The 27,843-nt window shown below is 49.2% G+C and overlaps 1 protein-coding gene across 7 annotated transcripts in view; it reads right to left on the bottom strand.

Annotated features, from left to right (window-relative positions):
* Nucleotides 1-27,843, bottom strand: part of LOC147230110 (receptor-type tyrosine-protein phosphatase mu) — a 186,283-nt gene that overhangs the window by 92,464 nt on the left and 65,976 nt on the right. For all 7 annotated transcript variants that reach the window (XM_086153265.1, XM_086153268.1, XM_086153266.1 and 4 more), the window contains exons 8-11: nt 11,106-11,414; nt 9,414-9,523; nt 4,214-4,415; nt 3,754-3,856 (exon numbers count right to left, since the gene is read on the bottom strand). In XM_086153265.1, coding sequence (XP_086009391.1) covers nt 3,754-3,856; nt 4,214-4,415; nt 9,414-9,523; nt 11,106-11,414 — 724 coding nt within the window. The remainder of the gene's footprint in view (nt 1-3,753; nt 3,857-4,213; nt 4,416-9,413; nt 9,524-11,105; nt 11,415-27,843) is intronic.

Here is a 27,843-nt window from a genome sequence, read left to right as displayed (position 1 = left end):
TGGGGGAAGAAACACCTTGATACCCCGAGCTACGGATGCTCGGCTTCCGTCAAAACGACGACGCTTTCAAGTTTTGGCGTGCGATTGCGGCCCGAGCTCACGAATCGAATGAGTTCTCGTGACGGGGGATCTGCGAAAGTGGCTGATTATAACACAAATCAGCTAAAATGTTTGGAAACGGGCGGCTCGTCGAGCCGATGGCGGTTTCTTGTCATACGCGACAGCGGCAGAGAACCCCCGTACCCTTCCCTAGCTACCGTTGCTAAGTCCGACGGGCTATTTCAGTGATTTCAGACAAAAGGGTTTCCGTGATGCTTTCAAGGACATTAAAAATGCTATGAAATTAAATCTAATGCTCCTGACGCTGCAATCTGGAGTTGTTGATCCAGGCCACGCGACCGCAGCTGGTCGCTTAGCTAGCTGTCAAGGCTAAGCAGTTAACACGTGCTAACAACTGCTAACGGAGTCCCATTCCTTGACGGTTCACAAAGTGCAAGCTTTCTTCGGGGCAAAACAAAACTGAGCCTGTGGATCTTCGGAGGATCCAGTCAGGTGTGAGGACGTCCACGCGTCTTCATCTGCAGCTTCACGTCTCAGGTTTTGATTTTGGTGAAGGGAATAGCAGCGGTCAGGATTCCAAGTATCCCAAAGACGATAATTTGACCTTGTCTTTGCTAACACCCAACAAATTAATCTAGAAAATGAGGACGAACTTGAAGTGGAGATCTGCTGCTATGATGTCGGACCCCTTCTTGTCCCTGTCCGATACCGCGCTCTGATTGGGCAGCTTGCGTCGTCAAGGCGACACTTTGTGAAGTTTCTGTGGACTTTCTGTGGCCAATTTAAAGTCAAAGATTTTGCCCTCCAGTTAGCTAGTTAGGTATGTCAGTGTAAAAGAGGGCTAAATTTAAGAGTTAGCCTTTAAGCTAGCCATTGAGAAACTGACATTTGGAAATAACAACAACATGTAGCCATAAGTAAATACTCTATTACTTGGGGTTGCATGCAGAGTCCAGGAGATCTGCATGTGTTCTACCGCAAGTTCACTTGTGTTTGGACGTTGCTCGGACGAAGCCAAGCATCAGCGAGAGGCGTACGAAGATACCGCGGCAGTTTTTCTGAATTCTCCTTATAAGCATAAAGGTTTTAACGGACTTCCAAACAATAGCAACAGAGGTTATTAGAAGAAACATTAGATTAGCCTGTAGGCCATAATCACAGTGAGGGCGAGTCCGTAAAGCGCTGATGTTTCCATCCCGTCTCCATCCAGTCGACTCACGCCTCGGACTTGAAGTTTATTTCTCCAAAGACGAATCCCAGTTGCGTCGCGAGCGCGGGCATCCAGCTGTAAACAAGCAAAGCCCCTCCATGCTAATTAGCGAAGCTTCCGCGTCACGCTGTTAATTAGAATCAGGGGGTTCGTAATTAGCACAGAGAAGGAATGTCATCTTGCGTAAGGCCTTGTACCTACGAGGGTATCGCAAAAAAAAAAAAAAAAAAAAGAAATAATCCCTGTCTTTCTCACTCAGGCTGCTCTGTTTGGCGCCGCGGCATTAATCTGGACGGCTGCACGCACGGCAAACACAAGCTGACAAGCCTGACTAAATATCTCCGGGCCGTGATCTTTGAAGGACTCCGACGAGCTGATCGCGTAAATCTCGGCTGTACAGCGAGAGTTTCTCGCCGGGCCGACCGGCGCCCTCGGGATCTCGGGGGAAAAGCCGCCGCCGCCGCCTTTTATTTTGGCGGCATCTGCGGATATTTAAGGTAAACAAGCGGCGCTAACACGTTAGCAACTCAGCAACATCCGTCACGTCTGTTAAAATCCGGCTCATTTTTATTTAAAAGTTGAATACCCAAAAGTTAAAGAGAGTATCAATCGGAGAGGTCGTGCTTAGTCTTCCTCGTCCCGGACAAACAGGCTGCATTATTACCGTCTAGTCTTGAAATTCGAGACACATCCTTTCAGCCGACGCCCGCAGACGTAGTTTTTCACCTGGACGGCCGTGTTATTGCAAGACTTTCAACCCTGCCTGCGTAAAGATCGATGTAATATTCGCACATGCCGGACAAAAAAAATCCGCCCAGTGATGCCAAATACATCACCGACCCCGATACCAATTTCCCGCGACCGTTTTCGTTTCATTTTAGTGCAAAAATAAGGATAAAATAGGAGAATATTCAAGGGATTTCCTCTGTTTGCCAGGAAAAATCGCCAATCGATATGATTTTTAGTCATTCATTCTCTGAAGAGCCTATTTTGCATTCAGGGTCTTGAGGGTACCTGATCTTATCCCTGTTATTGAGACAATTACCGTCGGCTAGCGCCGCAACCAGCGCTAACCGCCGCTAATCGAAGCGATGCAGGAGAACCATGGCGTTTTTTTTTTTTTTAAGTAAATATAAAAACAAGAATACAAACTGCCTTTCTGTTCTGACAGAATTCAAACACCTTTTAAAAGATGGAGTCCGGCTGATGAGTCAACTCCAAACGTTTAATTCCACGTACCCTTACCGGGCGTACGTCATTATACGAAAACTAGTATTGGCGCCGGCACGCTTGTTCCTGCCGAGCCGGGATGTGATTATCTCTTTCATAATGTTTCAACTCACTCAAATATAAATGGGATTTTAATTATTCATCGCGTATTGAAGATTTTAATACCAGAAAATTGGAACCGTTTTGGATAAAAATCCCACACATCACACAAAAAGCCCGGAGCCACTACATATTTCAGCACACCGAAAGTCGTTGAAGAAAAAAAAAAAAAAAAAAAAAAAAAGAGTTTGATGGTTTGTTGAGGAAACTTGTAGGAAGTCGTCCTTTTCTTCCGTTTAATTTGCCCGAGAAGTGACTCACTTGAAAGGGTCACTGCGCGTTAACTAATAGCTCGGCGCTCGCTGAGAGATGACAGAGCGAGCGGAACCGCGAGCTAACGGTCAAGTCGGATTATATAAATTTGTACGGCGCCGACGTTTCCCCGGGAGGCCTTTTGCCTCGACCGGCAGGGGTAGAAAGGACACAGAGATACAGGGCAAGAGTGCGATGGAGACAAAGGGATGGGCGCTAATGGTATCTCACTAGCACCAACATGCTAATAGCTGACGAGATACAACATTAGCTTTAATATCAAAGATACCAAAAGAGCTCAGGGGATGCGGGTGAAGATACAAGGCGACCGTCAAACGCTGATGAAGTGACGGAGAGGTGCATCGAGGTATATCCCTTCGCAAGAGTAAGTCGATAGCAGCGTAACGAGGGGCTAGCCGAGCGCTAGCTATAAGCTTTCTCAAAAAGAGAGGTTTCGAGCCCATTATTTAACAAAGAAGGGTGTCAATGATGACAGCAAAGACTGTGACGGCCACCCGCGGGAAATCCGAAGCTTTGCCGTTTGAACGGAGCAGCGGCGCGCCGTTTTTAATAACGTCTCATGAATTCGCGCTGTCGGGCACGCAGAGACTCCCCCTTCCCACCCCCCGAAGCCCACGGAGGCTCAGGGCTAGCAGCCCGGCACATGAAAAGCGTGATCTGCGAGAGATCCCGACGCTAGCTTTGGCCGCGCCGCGCTTTGTTACCGCCTTCAAAGGCTGCGCCTCTGCACACAAAGCTACGAAAATAAAAAGCGGTGAGATACCGAGTCCTGGCAAACGCTCCCTCGCGATGGGACCTTGATAAACACCAGTTCTTTGATAATTTCCTCGACGGTCATTCCCGTTGTTTTCCGGCGCGCCGCTCGTAATGCGTAAACCTACCTCACTGGTGCTCCTCTGCTCTGGGCGGGCTTCAGCAGGACGGTGACGGTGCTGTCGGTCTGGTTCAGCGAGGTCTCCTGGTCGTACGCCGGCATGGAGGGCGCTAAGGAGACAACCGGGAAAGCAGCCGCAAGTCCAGTTAATGTTAAAAGCTCGAGGGGTTCCCTCGTCGGGATGTTTCCCGACTTACCAGGTACCTGTACGACGTGGCTGCGATCGAAAACAAATCATTGGAATCATTGTGCGAAAACTAAGGGACTCCCCACGTGGGGAGTGACATATGGAGAAAGGACTCTCAGCTAGCGCTAACGGACAAGCAACATGCGCCTCTATTCCAGTCTCGGAAATGAATTCCCCTTTCGAGATGTAACGCCGGCTATTTATAGGAGCGCATGTTTTCCATCACGACATCCAGCGAGGGGTCGGAGGTACCGGCCGCGCCGTCGACCCCCCGACTGACCTGAAATCTTGGTGGTGAACTGGGTGATGACCGGGGGGCCGTAGCCCTTGGCGGTGCTGGCGCGCAGGGTGAAGGAGTACGTGGAGCCCGGGTAGAGGCCGGCGAAGACGTGGGTGGTCTCGTTGCCGAGCTTCGCTACCTTCCCACTCTGGTTGGAGAGGTCCAGCTCGGGGTCGAAGGAGCTCACCGCCTTGTAGGATATCTAAGGCGAAGGGAAATAGATGCTCTCAGTGTTCGCCCCGGCCTTCTGGTGCAGGGGAGGAGGATTTGTATTCACGCGATGAGACGCCTCGCCTCGTCGGAGGGTTTTCAAGTGGCCTAACGAGGAGAGGCGTTTTACAGGTTTTATGCATACCGAGAGTCAAACTGCCTTTTCCTTGCGAGAGGCGCAGCAGGTGAGCGGTACCTCCCGCACATCCGCCGCCACCGGCGCGGTATTTTATCCTTCCTCAAAAGGGGGCGGCCGGGGTTACCATCCCATCGCGAAGCTAATTTCAATTACCGATACAAAAAGATTCCAAAAACTTTTATCGGCTTCTTTACAAGCTACCGAATCCACGACATGCTGATTTTGTGTCGATAAAGATTTACGCCGGTGTTTCTCAGATATTAGCGAGGTACAAGGTGACGCCGATAAAGCCCTTTTAAACCCCTTTTTAAGTCGCCGTTCCTTTTCGGCGCGGCCGTAAAAGTTCAGTGCCGGGAAGGCGCTCGTAAAGGCAAACCTCCATTACGACTCCAATTATGGAACACAAAAAGGGGGGTTTCGGAGCGATGCGTAATCTGAGCCCGTCAAGTTCTGAAATGCTCGGACGCCTTCCTCATTTCCTCTTTGTCTGCGCGACGACGACTCCCATATCATAACATTTCAGGGGTGAGGGGTTTGAAATTACGTGTCAACGCCGGCACGCGGAAAAAAAGGTTCTTACAGTCATAATGAACCCAGAGAGGAAATAATGGAAACATCGGCGTGGATTGATTCGCCCTCGTCCCCTAATATTACGCTGCTTGATACTCCGGGCGCTTTGGAGAACAGCGGTTTGGATGTTTCTGTGCGAGGGAGGACGAGCGGGGCTTTAAGAGGACAAACAGCGGCGAAGAAACTCGGGTCAATTTACGGACTCGAGTTAGTCTGAGTCACTCGCAAAAGTAATCCGTCACTTGAGTTACTGGCGGTTTGAATCATCTGATTCAGTAGCGTTTCCACTGAGTCCACTGGCTTGAGGGGTTCATCTGATTCGGTTGTGTGTCTCCCTGAGTCCGTGAACCGGATCGCAGCAATCAGGTGATTCGTTGCTGTTTCCGGTAAGTCCGCCGACTCGAGCCGGTAAACCTGTTCACGCGGATCATCCGATCCGGGAGTATTTCATGCGAGCCCACCAACTCGAATCGTTGAAACAGATCAAACGAATCAGCAGCGTCTGTGTTGTTTTTGCAAAGTCTGCTGATTCGTTTGAACTGTTTCGGTGACTTGAATCAGCATACTTCGCAGAAGCAGCACGGACGCTGCTGATTCGTTTGAACCGTTTCGGTCCGTGCTGTTTCTGCGAAGTCTGCTGATTCAAGACACCGAAACGGTTCAAACGAATCAGCAGCGTCCCTGCTGTGTCTGTGAAATCTGCTGATTCAAGACAGCAAAACGGTTCAAACGAATCAGCAGCGTCCATTTCAGACTTTGCAGAAACAGCACGGACGCTGCTGATTCGTTTGAACAGTTTCGGTCCATGATGTTTCTGCGAAGTCTGCTGATTCAAGTAACTGAAATGGTACAAACGAATCAGCAGCACCATGCTGTTTCTGCAAAGTCTGCTGATTCGTTTAAACCGTTTTGGTGACTTGAATCAGAAGACTTCGCAGAAACAGCACAGACGCTGCTGATTCGTTTGAACCGATTCGGTGTCTTGAATCAGCAGACTTCGCAGAAACAACATGGACCGAAACTGTTCAAACGAATCAGCAGCGTCCGTGCTGTTTCTGCAAAGTCTGCTGATTCAAGTCACCGAAACGCTTCAAACGAATCAGCAGCGTCCGTGCTGTGTCTGTGAAATCTGCTGATTCAAGTCACTGAAATGGTTCAAACGAATCAGCAGCACCATGCTGTTTCTGCGAAGTCTGCTGATTCGTTTGAACCGTTTTGGTGACTTGAATCAGCAGACTTCGCAGAAACAACATGGACCGAAACGGTTCAAAACGAATCATCGGAGTGTGTTTCTGGTGAGTCGTCTACCTCCCCTCTCGTACTTAGCAGTAGCTAACGAAGCCACAATCGGATCTGGATGAATGGAGACTTTGGACTTGTGATTCGGTACATAGATTCGAATCACTGACTCGGGTGATTCGGGAACCCCTTCTAATGACATGCACGAAAGGGATGCGAACACGACACAGTTACCGTAACATTGACCGACCAATTTAAGTGGAAAGGGAGCGCGAACCCGAGTCTCGCTCGCGTCCACCGGTGAACGATCTAAAAATCTTCTCTCCGTACCGACGTGATCCGTCCTCGCGGTTCAACAAGCGGCGCATTCTGTGAATAATTCAGCGGCGGCAGCTCAAAGATAAGCGGCGAGGAGACGCCGGTGCACGTCGGCCGTTGAGCTGCCGACAGGAGAGCCGGGGCCGAAGAGCGAAGCGGCTGAAATCCCTTTGATATTCGCCGCTTGTCAGGCGCATTTCACCCGCCGTCCCTTTGATAGCGTCGAATCAAAGCGAGGTCCTGGCTTACGAAGAAGGAGGGGGAGGTAAAAACCCCACGCCGCTCCTAAAAGCGGCGACGGCGTCAGGAGGAGACACCTGCGGCAGCCGTCGACTTGCACAATCTGATATAAAGATTAACACCCATCTTGCTCTCTAACAAGATCTATGACGCGAGGGGTTGTAATAACACGGTAATAACAGTTGTATAACACGGTAATAAACGCTCGTCAGCGCGAGTCCGCCGCCGTTTGAATAAGGTTTCCTAAAAAGTATCACATTCCTGGATAAACGACGCCGGTGTACTCTGAGTGCTTTTCCCTTGTATCATGAATTTTTAAAAAGACAAACAACGGGAAACGAGACGCTTTACAAGCGATGAGGCGTTTCGGAGGGGGGAGGAATAAAAAAAAAAAAAAAAAAAAACGCTTCCTCCCGGTGCGGATCGCAAACCTCGAGCCGGCGAGGGAACGGATTGAACCTTCGGAGGAGAGAGAGGTGAAGTCAAAAACGCCCGGCAAACAGTGGCGAGAATCAACAGAGAGGAATCAATCCGCGGGAAAGGCTGGGGGATTATGCTCACCTTAAGCTGGTTAGGATCAATGTGTGTAGATATCAAGTGTGCACGTGTGCGTGAAGGCAGCGCGACGCCTCCCGCCGTGTCAACATTTGCCCGAACCGTGGCGCTTCTTTCCGAGGCGCCGTTTTCTCTGGAGGTCGTCGGCCTCGGTGGGAAGGACGTCGCATAAAAGCGGGGTGGAAAAACCAAGAACTACCGCGACGTTCGGACGGAGAGATTAATAAACTCGTGAGAATTATATTTAAACCAAAATCAGGTGGGACGAATCCGACGTGCCGTCCCGCAGATGGTCACCTGGACTCAGGTCTGCCGGATCCTCGTAATCCGGTCCCGCGGCTAAAGCAACTAGCGGCTATTATTTACCGATACGCGGCATTTGCAGTGATTACACATTTATTACTAATTGATAATCTCAAAGGGTTATAATACATAACCTGGAGTGTCGTCGGGTTACATACTTTAATTTCACGCATTATTCTAATAATATTTTATATAAATTATTGCTTTTTTTCAAATGCAAAAGAAAAATAGGCGCCCTCTTATCCTAACTAGGTCAAAGGTCACCTGGAGAAGGTCATCGGGTGCTATTCCAACTAACACCACCTTGATACTGAGCGGCTGTGGCTAGCTGGCTAGCTGCTAAAGAACCCACTGCGCTATCGCTAACGCCAATGAATCAGTCACGAATCGACACAAACTCTTATTAAAGCTAACAGCTAATATATACGTTAGCAAACAGCTGATAGAGACGCTAGCTGACAGCTGAGATATACATTCGCTAACAGCTGAGATATACGTTAGCTAACAGCTGAGATGTACACTAGCTTACAGCTGATAGATATGCTAGCTTACAGCTGATACATAAACGTTAGCTAACAGCTAACAGACATAAAGAAAGCTGAAAAAAACATTCCATGTTTCTAATTAAGAGATGGCGCCTTGATTGCCGCCCTGATTTGTTCGTCATGCTAATGCTATTTCCTTTGACCTTAATGGCTCACAATGGACCTTGTAAGGTCACTCATTTAGCAACCTTTGACTGATATATTGATTATTGGAATAAATTAAAATAGCACTAACCCTACCCAGTCATTTGGAATAAATTAATTGACCCATTCATTCATTCGGTCATAAACTATAACGCTTATGGTACAGTCAGGGTCTCGGGAGGGGGAGCGAGCTGGATCCATCAGGGGGCCACTTTTAGGGTCATACAAGGTCGCAAAGAAACATGCAACCATTCATTCTCACATTTGCACATCATACAGGGACACGCAGCCATTCACCCTGTCACTCAAATGTTATAAAGAGACAAAACATTCGCTCATTCTTTAATACGTAGACGTGACCATTCACCTTCTCATTCACTTGTCACACAGACATAATCATCCACTCTTTCGTCATATAGGGTCATGCAACCATTCACCCGATCATTCACATGTCACGGAGACACGCAACCATTCACTCATTCATTCATGTGTCACGTACTGACAGAACCATTCCCATCATATAGACACCTACAACATACTCTGTCATTCATACATCATATAGGCAAACGTCCAATCACCCTGTCATTCACATGTTATATAGAGACATACGATTCACTCGTTCATTCACACGTCGTATAGACATGCAACCATTTATTCACGTGTCACATCCTGACATAAAACCATTCCCCCAGTCATTCACATGTTATATAGAGACATACGATTCACTCATTCATTCACGTGTCACAGAGACATACAACCATTCGCCCTCCCATTCACTTACCATATCGAGAAATACAACCATTCACTCGTTCGTTCACGTGTCACACGGATACAACTATTCGCCCTCTCATTCATTGAGATATACGACCACATTGAGATGTGACCCTGTCATTCAGACTCGGATTCTAGAACGGCGGTAGAAGAAAAGGCCCCTCACCTCAAATTGGGTGATGATGCCGAAGGTCTGCGCCGGCTCGCGCCACTTCAAGACGATCTTCTCCTCGTAGGCGCTTCCCTGGATGGACTCCAGCGGGACGGCGGACGGCACTGGCGGGTTACCGGAGTGAAAGTGAAACACGATTCCATCCTTTTTACAACCCAGCCATCTTTCTATTTTATTTTATTTTTTTTGTGAGATTTTTCACCGGATACGCCGCTCCCTCAACCCCCCCTTTTCCCGAAAAACCCCCTCACTTCTGGGACCGTAAACACACAGATCCACAAACCGCGCAACAGCCAGACAGCGAGAAACAGTTGCCCACTTTCAAGTTTCCAACCGGAGATATCAGACGCGACAAGGCTTCTCTTTGCATCAGCCGGGGCGCCGTTTGTTTTGGGGCCGCTTCGGGGTAGGAGGGGGTAGGAGAGGGTTGACGTCTGCGGGAGTTTGTTTCCCGCGTCTGCGTTTCATCTTCCGAGGAGGTGAAGCGGCTTCAGGTTCCTCGCCGGAGATATCGGCGTTGCCGGAATCCCCGGTGCGATTCCCGCGCAAGAAACCCTTTTAAGGTTTTCTTTTTTCCCCGCTCTCCTTTCCCCGGGGGTGATTATTGGGAGAGGCCGAGGACGGGGCTTTGTGCTATTTTTATCCTGCGAAGGTTTCCATTGGCTGGGCCTTATCTGAGAGTTTGGAAGATGCTGAACCAATTCTGTCTTCGTATTTTTTTCATGGAAAATAATAACCCGGGCTTAGCAACGCCTCGAATCGCGAACAAATCGGCCACCAAACAGGTTCCTCCCACAGTCCGATTGGAGGTTGATTGCAGACCCTTAGATGTTGCAATGAAAGAGACGAACGCACAAACAAACAAAGTCATTAGCTTTTGTTGCGTTGTAGCCTAGCAGCTATTCCTGCGCTACTCCACATTGTTTACATTACATTTGGCAGACGCTTTTATCCAAAGCGACTTACAATAGAGGATGTTTACATCATTAACCGTTGCGTTTTCCTGTTATAACGCTTTTTTTGTGCTTCTTCCAGTGAGCTAGCCCTCATTATGGCGCCCAAAACTGCTAGTGCTAGCGGTTTGACGGGCGAAATGCTAGCAGAATTAGAGGAAATAATAGCTGAACGTGAGAGCAGCGTTTGTGTTACTACGACACGGCTAAGCTAACCATCTGTACATCGTCAAATCTTTGTAGTTAACAGGTAAGACAATTTCTATTTCATTGTATTTCTTAGTCTCCCTCCTTCCTATTATTATCTATTACTGTTATGTTTTTGCTTGAAACTCTGGCACAACAATTTCCTTCAGGATAAATAAAGTTGTGCTCATTCTCATGTACAACGGTGAGGAGCTAAAGACGGCTGATGTGGCTAAAGGGACGACTATGCTAACCAAGCAAAGGTGTCAAGTCTTAGAAGAAGTAAAAAAGTGATCGGTAGTTTGGATGAGTGAAGAGTGCTGGATGTTTTTTAGGGGGTTCGCAAATTCGTTAGCCGAGGTTCATCTGTAGCCTTATTTTTTGAGAGCGGTGCGGTAGTTTTAGCTACGCTATAAAGCTAATATCATTGTTATTACATCATTTCTATCAATGTAAATACTCCATACTCTACTTCATTGCAACTATTAGGTGTCGGTATCGTGCACAGCTACGATTTGGCCCCTTCTGAACCCCGGCGCCATCTTACCGTCCTCGTCCGTCTGGACCTCCAGCTCGGCGCTTTCCTTCACGCCCTCCGGGTTCCGCAGCACCAGCTTCACGCTGAGGTTGGTGAAGGGCGTCAGGTTGTGGATGGTGTGCTGGGGGTCGCGGCCCTGCGCCTCGTAGCAAACCTCCTCGTGCGTCTCCTCCTCGCCGCCCGCCCTGGAGCGGTACTGCGCGGTCAAGTTGTAGTTGTGGCAGCGGGTCACGTTGTAGCCCAACGGCTCCCAGCGCACCGTCACCTGCCTGGACTGGATGTCCACCACCTCCAGCTTGCGGGGTCCGTGCATGGGTTCTGCCGAAAACGGACGGGTTAGCGTGGCAAACGGAGGCCCGGCGGGACGCGGCGGCGTGCAAATTGGCTCCAATAAAAGCGAGGAAATGAGCGCGGTCCGCCTGAGGGCGACAGATACGGACCTCCTTTCAGGGAAAGGGAAGGGAAAAACCTTCTCCGCTCTTAATAACATCTGACACCGCGTTTCATCTGGGTTTCCGGAGCGTAGCTTCTGAATTTCAATGCTGGCGCGCTATCGCCGTCGCTAACTTGGTTTCTTCGCGCCGCGGGTCTGTTTTGGCGGGACCTCCCCTCCCTCCCCCCCTGCGGCAGGAGGTGTATCATCCCTTTAGAGAGCACCCCCACCGCCTCTTCTATCCTGTCCAGTGGCGGTTTGCTATTAACGCCGCACTGATACGCCGTCTGGCAGGCTGTCAATCCGGGCGGGACACAACCACCCGCTGTCACCGTATCACCTCCAACCACATACCCTCCGTCTCCACATATATATATTCCTTCTTCTATCTCTTCTTCTTCAACCACCATTTCTATTTCCGCCCCGGTTCTCTTCTCCTGTGGGAGGAAAGCGAGCCGAGCACCAGGTAATGGGATCAATTTCCATTCCGGGTTAAAATTCGCAGTCCATTCCTCTGGAACTTAACACTTTGCCACCTATTAGGGAAGAGCCGGAGCTCCATTCCACCCCCTCCTCCGGCCGTCCCCGGGAGACGGCATCCAACCACAACGCCCGCGTTTAACATTCTCATGGCGTGCGGCGGCGGCGGTGTTCATTTCCACCGTCCAAGGAACATGGCGAGCGCGAATCAACATCTCAGGTGTTGCTTGCGCTCGAGCGAGCCGGAGCCAAACCGGAGCGAGCCTGCCACTTTTTGCTTTCGCTCTCGGCGGCAAAAAAATAAAATAAAAATGCAAGAATGTTATCTTTAGCTAGCGCCAGGGTCGTGCTATGTCACGGGGAGGAATCCGAAGGTCGGCGGTTTTTCAATCTGGGCTTCTCCTGCCCGCGCGCCAAACATGGCGGAGCAAGAGGGCCGACGAGATAGCGCGCATGGTGACAGCGTGTAGATAGATACCTTAAATTTTAATTTTCACTTGCAGAAAGAAAACCCAAAAGGATGTTATCTTTAGCCGGCGTCCGTGAAAACCAGAAGGTTGGCGGTTTGACTCCTGGCTCCTCCTGCTCTCTGCACACAAGAGCGTCCCTGGGAAGGACACCAAAAACATGGTGGACTCGGAGGCATGAAGTGGAGTACCTTGCGTGGAGACGGTACGTAGATCCCCCTCGTCCACTCACTTTTGGTTTCAATTTTGGAAAAACAAAAGCCGCAGAAGGTAGCAGTTCTTCCGCAATTCCCAAGTGTCCGTAAGCAAGACACCCATCGCGGTGGAGTAGGAGGGGCAAAGAGGAGTGGCCGAGGAAACAAAAGCCGCAAGGATATTAGCTTTAGCCGGCATCCCCGAACAGAAAAGTGGTAGTTTGATTTCCCCGGCTGCTCCTGCATCCACGCCAAAGTGTCCTTGGGCCGGACAAACATGGTGAATGGGGCGAAAAGGGAAGATGGCGACATAGGTCTCACCTTCCCCTTCACTTTCACTTGGCTTTAGCAATCAGAGCGGGCGTCCCTCCGGTCGGAGATTTAATTCCCGGCTCTGCCTTCGGTCTGCACTCTTGATGGTACTTGGATGCCAAACACGGTGAAGTTGGAGGCACCAAGAGGAGCAGCCCCGACTAAACCTGCCTGAACGCCAGAGCGTCCTTGAGCACCGCCCGCTTCCCAAGTTTGCGCCCGACGGTACGGTTATTTCCTCGCACCGGGGCACTGGGAGTGCTTTTTGTGAATGAGATGCCGCTTTTGAAACCAACAAGCGCAACATAAGCAGTGAGCATTTACTATGAAGTTTGACGGGGACGGGAGAGAAATAACAACAAAGCTTTGGCGCGCCGCAAACCTAAATAACACAGGACAGAAATGAAAGGTGTCGGGGAAATTGGGTCATAACCTGTGCCTTGTCAGGAGTACGTAACGCAAGAAAAGGCTCCCGCCAGCCGAGCGGAAGATGAAACGCTCTCGGATTTCACGAAGAGAGGCGACAGATGCGATCGCTCCCGTGCATTCGAGATAATGCTGGAATGGCCCGGAGGAGGCAGAGGCCACTGAGGGAAGGGAGGGGTGGGGAAGGGAAGGGAAGGGAGGGGAAAAGAAGGGAACGGAACGGAAAGGTGGGGAAGGGAAAAGAAGGGAAGGGAAGAGGGGAAGGGTGGAGAAGGGTGGAGAAGGGAGGGGAAAGGAAGGGAAGGGAAGGGAAGAGAGGAAGGGTGGGGAAGGGAAGGGAAGGGAAGGGAAGGGAAGGGAAGGGAAGGGAAGGGAAGGGAAGAGGGAAAGAGTGGGGAGGAGAAGGGAGGGGAAGGGAGGGGAAGGGAAGGGAAGGGAAGGGAAGGGAAGGGAAGGGAAGGGAAGGGAAGGGAAGGGAAGGGAAGGGAAGGGAAGAGGGAAAGGGTGGGGAGGAGAAGGGAGGGGAAGGGAAGGGAAGGGAAGGGAAGGGAAGGGAAGGGAAGGGAAGGGAAGGGAAGGGAAGGGAAGGGAAGAGGGAAAGGGTGGGGAGGAGAAGGGAGGGGAAGGGAAGGGAAGGGAAGGGAAGGGAAGGGAAGGGAAGGGAAGGGAAGGGAAGGGAAGGGAAGGGAAGGGAAGGGAAGGGAAGGGTGGGGAGGGGAAGGGAGGGGAAAGGAAGGGAAGGGAAAGGTGGGGAAGGGAAGGGAAGGGAAGGGAAGGGAAGGGAAGGGAAGGGAAGGGAAGGGAAGGGAAGGGAAGGGAAGAGGGAAAGGGTGGGGAGGGGAAGGGAGGGTAAAGGAAGGGAAGGGAAGGGAAGGGAAGGAAAAAGTGGGGAAGGGAAGGGAAGGGAAGGGAAAAGAAGGGAAGAGAAGAAAAGAGAAGGGAAAGGAAGGTTGGGGAAGGGAAGAGAAGGGAAGGGTACCAGTGCACAAACACAGAATGAAAGAGCATCCTTGTAAACCGACTGAAAACAAAACCAGGGGAAGGGAGAGCGTTTAGGGCCGGTTTCATCATCTCCGTCCAGAGCAGCGGCGGTGAGGCTGCCCGCGAGAACGGCGCATTGCCACCCGGCGTCAATACAGCAGCGCGGAGATTGATTTCAAATTTCAGCGGAAGGGATGTCGGAAAACAACAACGTTTGGATCTCGACGTAGACGCTGCTTTCTGGGGGCCACCGAACGGATGCGCTGCGAGCACGGCCGTATTTAATTTCTCATCGACCAATGAGAAACTTGGAGTCGGCGGAGGCCTTCGGAGGCTCAGGGAGGGTGTGGTGAACCACCCGGAAAATAGGAGTCTAAGCCCCTTTTTATTTGCGGAACTATCTGTCGGCTGCACCCACCGGCGAAGCGTTACGCTAAAAGCCCGGAGAACTGCCGGGAGTGGCCGGGCGCGGAAAATCAAATTCAGCCAGATGCTCCCCGAGCGGCCAGAACAGTCAAGCGTGAATCCCGAGCGGAGGCACCTCCGCCGCCTCGCCCCGGCCCGGGGAGGCGGGGAAGCCTACAAGAGCGGGTCTTAATCGTGGATGTAATTGCGCGCGGGGACGCCACTGCGCCCAACGTGGGAAGAAAAAAAAAGATTTGTACCCGTGCGTTTATTCAAATGAGCGCTCGGGTGCTGAGCGGCGTTTTTCTATTTTACTACTTGAATTCGGGGAGTGATGGCGGGGGTTCGGCACATAAAGAGGAATATTGGCCATTCAGTCAAGAGCTCTCATGACTATTCTACGGCCTCTCTCTGGGGTTTCGCGGAGGAAAAAAAAAAAAAAAAGGCTAATTTTTTTAGTCGCCCCGCCGCGCCGACGCCAGCTGTCTGGGGAGTCGGGGGGGGCAGGAACACGCGAGGGATCCGTTAGCGATCGCCCAATCACAACGTGTCCTCCGTGACTCGAAACGACATCAGTTGTTTGAGCGCGCAGCAGGGCGCCTCGTTCGTTTTCCAGCCTGGTCACGGTTGACTTTGAGGCAAAAAGAGTGTGTGTGTGTGTGTGTGTGTGTGTGTGTGTGTGTGTGTGTGTGTGTGTCGGAGGGTGGTTGTGGCTCGGTTCCTCCTGCCTGCTTCAGAAGTGTCAAGACACCAAACTCCCTGTCGTTCCCGATGGTCTGGTTAGCTCCGAATGTATGAGTGAAAGTGAGATCCAGTCCAAAGCAGTGTTAGCATGTTAGCTACCATGCTAAGGATTGGAATAACAATTCAAGCTAGCAAGACATGGAATTTTAGGGTTATTTTTCAATCGGTTTCTCACTGGCAGTCCGGTTAGCTCTGAATGTATGTGTAAAAATGAGATCCAGTCCGAAGCAGTGTTAGCCTGTTGGCTACCATGCTAAGGATTGGAATCACAATTCAAGCTAGCAAGACATGGAATTTTAGGGTTATTTTCAATCGGGTTCTCACTAGCGGTCCAGTTAGCTCTGAATGTAGGTGTGGAAGTGAGATCCAGTCCAAAGCAGCGTTAGCCTGTTAGCTACAATGCTAAGCATTGGAATAACAATTCAAGCGAGCAAGACATGGAATTTTAGGGTTATTTTTCAATCGGTTTCTCACTAGCGGTCCGGTTAGCTCTGAATTTATGTGTAAAAGTGAGATCCAGTCCAAAGCAGTGTTAGCATGTTAGCTACCATGCTAAGGATTGGAATAACAATTCAAGCTAGCAAGACATGGAATTTTAGGGTTATTTTTCAATCGGTTTCTCACTGGCAGTCCGGTTAGCTCTGAATGTAGGTGTGAAAGTTAGATCCAGTCCAAAGCAATGTTAGCCTGTTAGCATTCAAGCTAGCAAGACATGGAATTTTAGGGTTATTTTTCAATCGGTTTCTCACTAGAAGTCCGGCTACCTCTGAATGTAGGTGTGGAAGTGAGATCCAGTCCAAAGCAGTGTTAGCCTGTTAGCTATCATGCTAAGCATTGGAATAACAATTCAAGCTGGCAAGACATGGAATTTTAGGGTTATTTTTCAATCGGTTTCTCACTAGCGGTCCGGTTAGCTCTGAATTTATGTGTAAAAGTGAGATCCAGTCCAAAGCAGCGTTAGCCTGTTAGCTACCATGCTAAGGATTAGAATCACAATTCAAGCTAGCAAGACATGGAATTTTAGGCTTATTTTCAATCGGGTTCTCACTAGAAGTCCAGTTAGCTCTGAATGTAGGTGTGGAAGTGAGATCCAGTCCAAAGCCATGTTAGCCTGTTAGCTATCATGCTAAGCATTGGAATAACAATTCAAGCTAGCAAGACATGGAATTTTAGGGTTATTTTTCAATCGGTTTCTCACTAGCGGTCCGGTTAGCTCTGAATTTATGTGTAAAAGTGAGATCCAGTCCAAAGCAGTGTTAGCCTTTAAGCTACCGTGCTAAGGATTGGAATCACTATTCAAGCTAGCAAGACATTAAGGGTTTTTAAGGGTTTTAAGGGTTATTTTTCAATCGGTTTCTCACGAGCGGGATGGAAATCGAGAAACGTCATTCATTCACTCGTTATCTCTTCCTCTTATGCTGCGCTCAGGGTCGCAGGATCACTAAAACCCAGCCCGGCTGTCACGGGTTCACCGTGGATCCGTCACAGGGGCACCGACGTGGACGTGGAACCATTAACCCTCTCATTCACATGTCAACTATTAGCTCCTGTATTCACACCTGACACAGACACACAACTGTTCGCTGTCATAGAGACATACCGCCACTTGCCTTCTCCTTCCCACAGTTCAGGGTCTCCAGTGTCCCTTCTGAATGCTTTTTGTCCATCTCACGCCGGTGAATGCGTGGAATTACAAGCAGGCTCATCGCTGTAATTGAATAACCTGAGTTTGACATTTCCGCAGAACTATTAGTGATTCCGTTTCTGCGGTTGCCGTCTGACATTTCAACAAGGTAGGGTTTTTTTTTTTTTTTTCTGATTTGGGGCGTTCTGTCCTGGAAGGGGGCGGACTTCCACCATTAAGCCCTCTGGGTGGAGGTCGGGTTCTCGCAAGATCTTTCAGAGGTCATGAAAGCAGGATGAAATTTAGAAAACGTTCATTCATTATCTACACCGTTTATCCTTATCGAAATCTTGGCAACCGGAGTTGAATTTCTTCACTTGAAGACGTTTCACCCCTAAACCGAGAGGCTTCTTCACTTCTGATGACCAATGGGGAGTTGAGCATACAACTGCCAGGTTTTTGGTCGGTTCAAGATTATGGTGGCTTGTTATGCAAGCTGAAGAATCAGCAGAAGCTAGGTGTACGGGGTGTTTCGTTGGAACGAAAGATCGGAATAAGAAAAGGTAAAGCTAGACAAAGGAGTGAAACCTGTTGGATCACATGCTCATGTGGAAGGTACCGGGTCTTTCCTAGTTGTTTGGAGGGTGCAGATGGGCAAATCTATCTTAGTATCGTTCCCGCAGCACTGTATGTTTGTAAAAAGGTCGTGTCTGAAGCCCCCCCTGCTCTCTTCAGAGATTTTTTTTTTTTTTCGTTTTGACAAAGATGGCTTCTTTGACTCTTCTCTCGAACCATTTGTCTTCTCTGGCCAGAAAACGGACATTGCTGTCTTCAAACAAATGATCCTTGTCCATCAGGTGTAGGTAGACCGCGGAGTTCTGTCCTGAAGCGGTGACTCTCCTGTGTTGGGACATCGGTTTGCTGAGAGGTTGTTTGGTCTCTCCAATGTCGACATTGTCACGATCCTTAGTCTTGTGCCACAATCCTGTCTTGTGCCTGTTTGTCTTTGGGGTGCGGCAGTTTCTGCCTCAGTTTGTCATGAGGTTTGAAACGTTCCGGTGTATAGAGTTTGTTGTACACCCTTCAGTGTGTCTCTGAAACACCAGCAACATACGGTTATGAAACCGTATCCTGCTCTCTGTGATTGGATGAGAGGTGGCGTAGACCCTGGATCCATCACGGGGCCACTGATGGAGACGTACAACTATTCACCCTCTCATTCACATGTCACATAAAGTCATACTGAGAGTCCCGACTGTTCACCTTGTCACCCTGTTCACCCTGCTCAAGCAGTTTGCCTTGTAATTCCTAAGTCATACTGAGAGTCCGAACCATTAACCCTGTCATTCTCAAGTCATACCGAGAGTCCGGACCGTTCTCCTTGTCATTCCCAAGTCATACCGAGAGTCCGGACCGTTCTCCTTGTCATTCCCAAGTCATACCGAGAGTCCCAACTGCTCACCCTGTCATTCCCAAGTCATACTGCGAGTCCCAGCTGTTCGCCTTGACATTCCCAAGTCACATTGAGAGTCCCAACTGTTCACCTTGTCACCCTGTTCACCCTGCTCAAGCAGTTTGCCTTGTAATTCCTAAGTCATACTGAGAGTCCGGACCGTTAACCCTGTCATTCTCAAGTCATACCGAGAGTCCGGACCGTTCTCCTTGTCATTCCCATGTCATACCGAGAGTCCCAACCTTTCACCCTGTCATTCCAAAGTCATACCGAGAGTCCCAACTGCTCACCCTGTCATTCCCAAGTCACATTGAGAGTCCCAACTGTTCACCTTGTCACCCTGTTCACCCTGCTCAAGCAGTTTGCCTTGTAATTCCTAAGTCATACTGAGAGTCCGAACCGTTAACCCTGTCATTCCCAAGTCATACCGCGAGTCCCAGCTGTTCGCCTTGACATTCCCAAGTCACATTGAGAGTCCCAACTGTTCACTTTGTCACCCTGTTCACCCTGCTCAAGCAGTTTGCCTTGTAATTCCTAAGTCATACTGAGAATCCGAACCGTTAACCCTGTCATACCCAAGTCACATTGAGAGTCCCAACCATTCACCCTGTCATTCCCATGTCATACCGAGAGTCCCAACCTTTCACCCTGTCATTCCAAAGTCATACCGAGAGTCCCAACTGCTCACCCTGTCATTCCCAAGTCACATTGAGAGTCCCAACTGTTCACCTTGTCACCCTGTTCACCCTGCTCAAGCAGTTTGCCTTGTAATTCCTAAGTCATACTGAGAATCCGAACCGTTAACCCTGTCATACCCAAGTCACATTGAGAGTCCCAACCATTCACCTTGTCATTCCCAAGTCATACCGAGAGTCCGAACCGTTAACCCTGTCATACCCAAGTCACATTGAGAGTCCGAACCATTAACCCTGTCATTCCCAAGTCATACTGAGAGTCCCAACCGTTCACCTTGTCACCCTGTTCACCCTATTCAAGCTGTTCGCCATGTAATTCCTAAGTCATACCGAGAGTCCGAACCATTCATGCTGTCATTCCCAAATCACATTGAGTCCCAACCGTTCACCTTGTCATTCCCAAGTCACATTGAGAGTCCCAACTGTTCATTCACAGCGTACAGCGACACACAAGCGTCACACCTCTTGTCCACCGAGTAAATCCCGGCCGAGGGTCCACGGTTTGGGGGCGGGGCGCTCGGGATCCGAGCCTTACTCTCTATATCCCGATTGAACCGGCTTCGCCGCTTTTCTATTACGCGGCAGCACTCAGGCCGCCGAGGTAATGACACAGGTTTTACACTTTGGGAATCATTTTCATATCCGGCGAGAGGCGAGTCGTCATGATAGCTTTTGATAACCAACAATCAAAGCTCCATTACCGTCCCAGAGTGCTCGGCTATGCAACACTCTGCAGGGGAGGGGGGGGGTTAAGAGGGAGAGATGGAAGGAGTCAATGTGCGGGTGGAGGATGGAGGACGAGGGGGAGGGGGCTGCGCAAATGCGCCGAGGCTTTTGCCGCCATCGAACGCAACAAGTTAAGCCCGGCCTTCGGGGGCGACACGTATACAAATGTTGGGATTGATAACCCCTTTGAAAAGAAGGTACACGGGGGGTCCTCTCGCCATCCGCCGCCCCCGACATCCATTACCATGTCGGAGACGGATGTCGGCGTGTTCGCGCGGATGCTAGGCGTCCACCTCGGGGGCGTGGATAATCGCGAGGATTTATTGAATGTTGGTGGCCGCCGCTCACTCTATCAAGTCCTTCTTTATAGGCCGGGTGATAAACGAGGCCACGCGGGCCTGAATTGATACCGCAAAACCAGCCCCGTCTGGTTGGGACAGGGGGGGGTCGAGTCGCCGACGCCGCCTAGCTTGATGACCTCCCACCTCCCTCCTAGCCGGAGGGGTGGAGACGTATGTCTTTCTGAATTGCGGGAGTGGCCGGAGGACGGGTTCGCCGAAGATGATGCATGGCGAGTGTCAGGCGGCGCCGAGCGGCCGAGTTGATGATGGACCGTCCCCCCCGGGATGCCCCGCGCCGTGGAAGTGCGGCGTATGACTTTCCGGTCGCTTCATTTCTTGTTCGAAATGGCGAATGTTCTTCGCGTGTTTTTTTTTTTTTCCAATTAGCGGTCACCGGCGGCGGCGTCCATCCCTGTTCTGCTCTGAATAAAAAGCCGCCAAAGTCAAAATGGAGAATCGATAAAGCGGCGTGACGGCCCGTGCTGTTTTCGGGGGCACGGATCAATAAGACGGGAAAAGCTAACCGCTATTCGTCGGGAGGACCGTCCTGTTAACGCCCACCAGGCCTGGTTTTCAGATAAAACCTGTCATTAATATCACTAATAAGTGAAAGCGAGCGCCGGAGTGAGTCCTTCTGCTTCACAGTGAGAAGGTCTCTGGTTGGTTTCCTACAGGAGGCTTTATGTGTGGAGTCTCCATGTTCTCCCCGGGTCTACCTGGGGTTCCTCCCGCAGTCGAACCCGCAGTCCAAAAACATACAGGAGTTTGATTGGAGACCCTTAGATTCTGCATGGTTGTGCGTCTACAACGACATGTGAATGAAAGACAGAGCGGTTGTACGTCTCGATATGACCTGAATCACAAATAAACGACGAATTCTCCATCGAATTTTGAATCGAGCTTCGTTGCACAAACACACAAACTCGCTAGCTTACTTCAGCGTTGTAGCCTAGCAGGCGTACATGCTACTCTGCGTTCTCCTTCTAATGCTTTTTTGTGCTATTTTTTGGTAAGCTAGCCCTAATTGTGGCTCCGAGAATGAAGTGCTAATGCTAGCGGTGCTAAGAACTAGTTAAGAATTACAGTCAATCTGAAGAGGGAAATAATAGCTAAATGCGTGAACAGCGTGTGCGTGAGAGCGTCGTTTACATAGTTCACTGTTCTGTTCTTGCTTTTTTGTGCTTTTTTTTTCAGTAAGCTAGCCCTTATTCTGGCTCCTAGAAAGTGAAAAGTGCTAGTGCTAGCGGTGCTAAGAAGAAGTTAAGAATTACAATCAATCTGAAGAAGGAAATAATAGCGTACCAGATCTTAACAGATCTCACCAAGCAGTACGACACGGCTGAGTCGACCATCTGTACAATTCCGAAAAACAAAGAGGCGCTAAAGACGGCCGACTACTTTGACCAATCAAAAGTCTCAAAACTTAAGTAGAAAAGTGATTGTTAGCTTGGATAAATGAAAGACAGCTAGCTGGAGATAGCGTTAGCATTCTCATAGGTGAGAATGCTGATTTAGTGAAGGAAACGAAGAGTACAAGTGCTGGCAGGAAGGGAAAGAACGGCAGAAAAAGAGCAACAATCAAGGTTATCCTTCATTCCTGTTCACGAATAAACCCATAAAAAAAAAAAAAAAGCTCCAAAGAGTGCAGCATGTTTTTGGTGCCGGAGAACGGGACAATGGGGTTTACACTGATCTCAACGGGAAAAGCAGATTTTGGTTCGCGAACGGGGTCTCCATAAGCAGTATGGATAATGAATGAATGAATAAATGAATTAAATAGAGCTTTGTGTGATTTTATAAATTAATATCATTGATGTTCAGATCCCTAAACTGCGCAGTTTACCAAAGAGCACAGGGCGGCATTTTCAGCACACAAACATTTTTAGTTTTTACATTCGGAGCGCGGCTCGCGTCGACTCGGTCGGGAAGGCGTTCGTCGGGGTTGCGCGGCGAGAGGCTTCTTTTGTGTTTTTTGTGTTTTTTTTTTTTTTTTTTAGCTTCTCGTTTCCACGGCAACCCCTTGCCACTCGCGCGGAGCTCCCAATCAGACAGGAAACAACAAAACGCCGGCGGAGGAAGCCGCGGACGGGTATCGATCGGCCGCGCGGCTCTTTTCCAAACGTTGCTCCGGAAGGTCCGGGAGCAGACGGGGTCTCGCACCGGCCCTTAAGCTACGCCTTAGCGGGGTTAACTTGAAGAACAGGAAGTGCAATTTTCTCTACCAACTTGTAGCATCGCTACAAAATAACCTGATGCGCCCACCGGTGTACACCAGGGCGAAGGGTGACGGACTTTTATTTTCATATTTTTTTTTTTATCCCTAACTATTAAATAGGGATTTAAGAGAGGCGTGTCAGAGGTGAAAGGATGGGCTGCCGGCCGACGGGAGGCGGAACCTGTTAAAACCAGTGTTTTATTCGTTTCCGCCAATATGCTTCTCGGTGATTGGGGTCACGGTGGCAATTGGACACACACACACACACACACACTCAAAGAAGAGGCGCACAAAAACCCCTCATTGGAAGGAGGTGTGCAATCTCCGATCGCGATTCCTTCGATTTCCACGCTTCCGCCTCCCCCCCCCCTCTGCTAACGGGGGCGTCACCAGGGGCGTAAATCACGACTTTGCGAAACGGCCGCCGACTTTCTCGGCCACCTACTCGGGAGATACATGAAATCCGAAATATAGCTCTCTAGGTGAGCGAACAAGGGGGTTCGGGGGGGAATAAATCCCCGCCGCCCCGACTCTCCCGTCCTTTATTTGAGGAGGCAGAGATGTTCATGAGTTATACAAGCAGACTGAATGAGTGCTTCCTGGACGCCATGGGGACATTTATAATTCAGCGGGAGGATGGAGAAAATCAGTGACAAAAATTACAGCGGATAGTCCATGAATTTTTAAATATCGAGGATAGGGACATTTAAAAGGGGGGGGTGGGTTTGGGAAGCGTTCGGATTTGAAAAACAGGGGTTTCTCGGCGACGCGAGCGAGCGGCGCTCTCTTCCCTCCCCGAGGCCGCGGGGCCGCCAAACAACTTCAGCGGTAATTGTTTCGTCGAGGAGGTGAAGAAGAAGCGGCTCCGGCGGAGGAGGGTTCGCGCGGGAACGCCGCGGCGCAGCTGTTTCCGAGCGCCCGGGCTTCCTCGCCGTTTGCGGGAGGCGGGGGGGGAGATGAAGTGATGGAGACGTGGGGAATAATAACAATGAAATGGTTGTAACACAGAGCGTCTCCCGCCTTCCTTCCCTCCATCCCTCCCGCTCTTTCTCGTCTTCGACGGCAGTTGTTTGAAGACGTGTCCTTGAGAAGAACACAATTTTCCCTTTTGCAGAGCCAATATCATTGAACACACTCCGCCATTCCGCTTCCGACCGCCTGTGATGAAAAAAAAAAAAAAAACTTTTTATTGTGGTCCTCCTATAACCTTCCCCGCGTTCGTCGAACTCAATCTAGCCCCGTTTTCTCCGGCTGACAAAAGAACACAAATTAAATGCTCTTCAATCCAAGGCTTCTCGCTCACCTTGCCGCGGACAAAATAAAATACAAAAAAAAAAAAAAAAAAAATCCCCATGTGCGACACGGCTGCCAATTATCGGCGGCGACAAAAAAAAAAAAAAAAAAAAAAAAAAAAAAAGCGCCGATGTTATCCGAGATAGTGAGGTGGAGTGTTTTTTTTTTTTTTTTTTCGATTAACAGCCTCGCCGACGATACCGTTAATTAGACGCTTCCAGCGCGGCAAACAATTCCTCTCCTTTTACACCCGGAAAAGAGGTAAATCTTCTCCGTTGACGCTAAAATCCACAAAGGGCCGGAGCATCATTAGACAGAGTTACGCTAAGCTACAAAAGCAACGATTTAGCGCCCGCAGTGGGGAGGTAATCATTTCCTGCATTGTTCGTGGAGACGTCGCCCGGGGAAAAAAAAACAACAAAAAAAACGACGGGTTTGGAGCTCCGTTAGCGCCCGCTAACATTCTGTCTGGAAAAAACGTCTCGGCATCTTTTTGTTTGCAGGCATACAAGTGTAGTCCCCAAAAGAGGGGTCGGTACCCTCTTGTTTTCACAGTTTCATTCTATCTCGAAAATCTGTTTCGGCTTCTTTTTGTTTGCGAGCATACAAGTGCAGAGGGGTCGGTACCCTCTTATTTACACGGTGTCCGGACTCATGGCGATTTTTTGGGGAGGGCGCATTTTGCTCACTTGAACCACGTTAGCGTGTTTTACAACTGACACGCCGCTGAGAATCGTTTTCCGTTGGCCGCTCGCTGACAGAATCGGGATTGGAGGAGGCGAATTCCCCGAAAATTCACCTCTAATTACACTTCCTGACCGTTTCTAAGCCAAGTCAAGTCGGGGTGAACTTTGTGAACTCTAATAACATTTAAGTTTTCCTTTACTGCAGAAGACACTTTGCATTCACCGCGGCCGCAGCTGCGCTCTTTCAAGTTCTCCGCTCCGTATCTCGGTAGCGAGCTGAAAGGTATTCCTACCATTTTTGTCTCTTTTCATGTTCCCACACAGAGGCATCATTCAAATTAACATCAAAACTGGACTTGGTTTTTCGGCCCGGGAGACCAAATGCAAATGTCTAACCTTGAAGTGGGTGAGCAGCATCCGCGGCGCCTCCTTAATCTGCGCCGTTATGAGTGTTTAAGCGAGGGCCGGTCCTCGGCTAACTCCCTGCTCCCGTGTGTTTAATAGCGCTCGGCACAACAGAACGGCAACATACAAACAAACAGATGAGCCGACTCCCACGTGGCTCCCCCCGGAGCGCAGATGGAGAGAACTTATAGACGGAGATGTGGAGTTGGCAGGGGGCTGAGCTCTGAGCAGGTGTTTGGACCCGGCGCCGAATAGCGCGCGCTGCCACTTTTGGAAACGAAAAAAAAAAGCCGGCAGGCCGGCGTAGGCCACGGGGTGAGACGAGTACCGCCGAAACGCCACGGCAGATGAAGTGTGAGGCGCTCGCTCCGGCCCGCTTCGCAAACACAGCATGGCTACATGCAGCATTAGCTGGTTAGCCATCTCTGGCCAGCTAGCGCCTCGTTGCTCAGTCTGTTAGCGCCACTTGAGCGCGGGGATTACGCTCCGAATCTGGCCACGATAAACAAAAACACGCAACCATATTTTTATTCGATTATTATTTAGATATATTTTAAAGCTTTGAGACCATCCGCACATTAACCTTTCCCGTAATCTTCTAGACACTTCCTGTATGTGCTACGATTAGCGATTAGCACCTCCATGTGAAATGGACGAGGCGAGATGCTGGAAACATGCCATGCGCGGGCGACTGAGCCAATCAGAGCCGAGGATACAGAGGTTGGTCGCCAGCCTAGAAAAACGCTGTTTTTGTTTACCATAAGAGTAATTAAAATAAAAAATACATTCATTCAGCATAATCCTGTGATACAGTGAAAAATCCGCAACATAAAACGAGATATATAAGGGTTACACATCCGCAATACAGTGAGACCGCGAAAGGTGACGGCAAAATGGCGCGGAACGACTATAATTTGATTTTTTGTGATGCTACACGAGCGATGGGCACTTGCGGCCTCACTTGATTAAATCAGAAGAGAAGATGCGCGGGAAGCTACCGCCCGTTTCCAGCCGTACGGCCGCGCAAGCCGACTTTGGCTCCTTGATCCCAGAAAAGAAGAAGACGGCGGCCTCGTAAATGTCACCCTTGACGACACCGATGATGGAAACGAGCGGAGATGAGCTTGTACAAGAGGAGAAAACGGTGATGACGACGACGCCGGGATTAAAACTGACCACTTCTGCCACGTAAAGGTCATCTAGACGAGACCGAAGGGCCGCCTGAGACGCTCGACTTGCGGCGACGACGAGTCGAAGCGAAGGAAGCTCGGCGCTCGTTCGTGAGAACGCGAAGCGGGAGATGTTTTGGTTTCGGTGGCCGAAAAACCCAACTGGGTGCGACAAGGTTGAAAGTCAGAGCTGAGAAAAAAAAAATATATATATACACACAGTGGAATTAGGGTTTATGAACGCCCCTAATCATGAGCAAATCGGCCCGCCGACCGTTTTCAACACACACACACACACACACACAAACAAACAAACCCACGGGTGTTCCCCGTTGTCGGGTAGCGGCTGTCGCAAGTGCTACTCAACGCAAAGTAGCATATATATACATATATATAAACACACATACAATTTATATACATATATATATATATACACACACATACACACTCATATATATATACATACATATGCACACACACGTGTATATATATACATATATATCCACACACACACGTGTACATATATATATACATATATATATAAATACATAAATACACGCACATATCTATACATATATACGTGTACATATTTATACACACAGACATATATAAACAAACTTACATATACATATATATACACCCACGCATATATATATATACACTGCTCAAAAAAATAAAGGGAACACTTAAAAAACACATCCTAGATCTAAATGAATGAAATATTCTTATGAAATACTTTGCTCTTTACACAGTTGAATGTTCTGACAACAAAATCACACAAAAATGATCGATGGAAATCAATTGTATCAACCCATGGAGGTCTGGATTAGGAATCACACTCAAAATTAAAGTGTAAAAACAAACTCCAGGCTGATCCAACTTTGATGTAATGTCCTTAAAACAAGTCCAAATGAATCTGTGTTGCTTCCTGAGTGGACACTATGATTTCACAGAAGTGTGATTGACTTGGAGTTACATTGTGTTGTTCAAGTGTTCCCTTTATTTTTTTGAGCAGTATATATACACATACATACATATACATATATATACACCCACACATATATATATACACACACACAAACACACACACACTAAATGTGAGAACAGAGTGTGCGTTAGAGCATTGTTTACATTGTTCACTGTTGTGTACTTGCTTTTTTGTGCTTTTTTTCAGTAAGCTAGTCCTCATTATGGCTCCTGTGAAAAGTGCTAGTGCTAGCAGTGCTAATCAGAAGTTTAGAATTACTGTCAATCGAAAGGAGGAAATAATAGCTCGACAAGCGGCGCAACACGGCAAAGTCAACCATCTGTACGATCCTGAAGGACAAAGAGGCGCTAAAGACGGACAATTTGGCTAAAGGGGCGACAACAATCAAAGGATTCAAGTCTGAGAAGAAGTAGAAATGTGATTGTTGGTTTGGCCGAATGAAAGACAGCTAGCTGGAGTTAGCGTTAGCGGGGGTGTCATCATCTTTAATTCTTGTCCACAAATAAATCCATAGAAAAGCTCCAAAAGAGTGCAGTATATTTTATGGGTCTGGAGAACGGATCAACGGGGTTTACGCTGATCTCAAAGGGGAAAAACGGATTCGGTTCACGAACGAACTCTTTTTCACAAGCGACCGCAAGAACGACTCGGCACTCGTTTGCGTCCCCCCCGCTCGGCCGCAGGGTCGGGACGGCTCCTCCGGGGTCGGG

This window comes from Fistularia commersonii, chromosome 10 (assembly GCF_037954325.1).
Source record: "Fistularia commersonii isolate RoL2024-O1a breed Wild chromosome 10, RoL_Fcom_v1.0, whole genome shotgun sequence".
NCBI lineage: Eukaryota > Metazoa > Chordata > Actinopteri > Syngnathiformes > Fistulariidae > Fistularia > Fistularia commersonii.
Note: the sequence above shows the minus strand (reverse complement) of the source record. Positions and strands in the feature narration are given on the sequence as shown.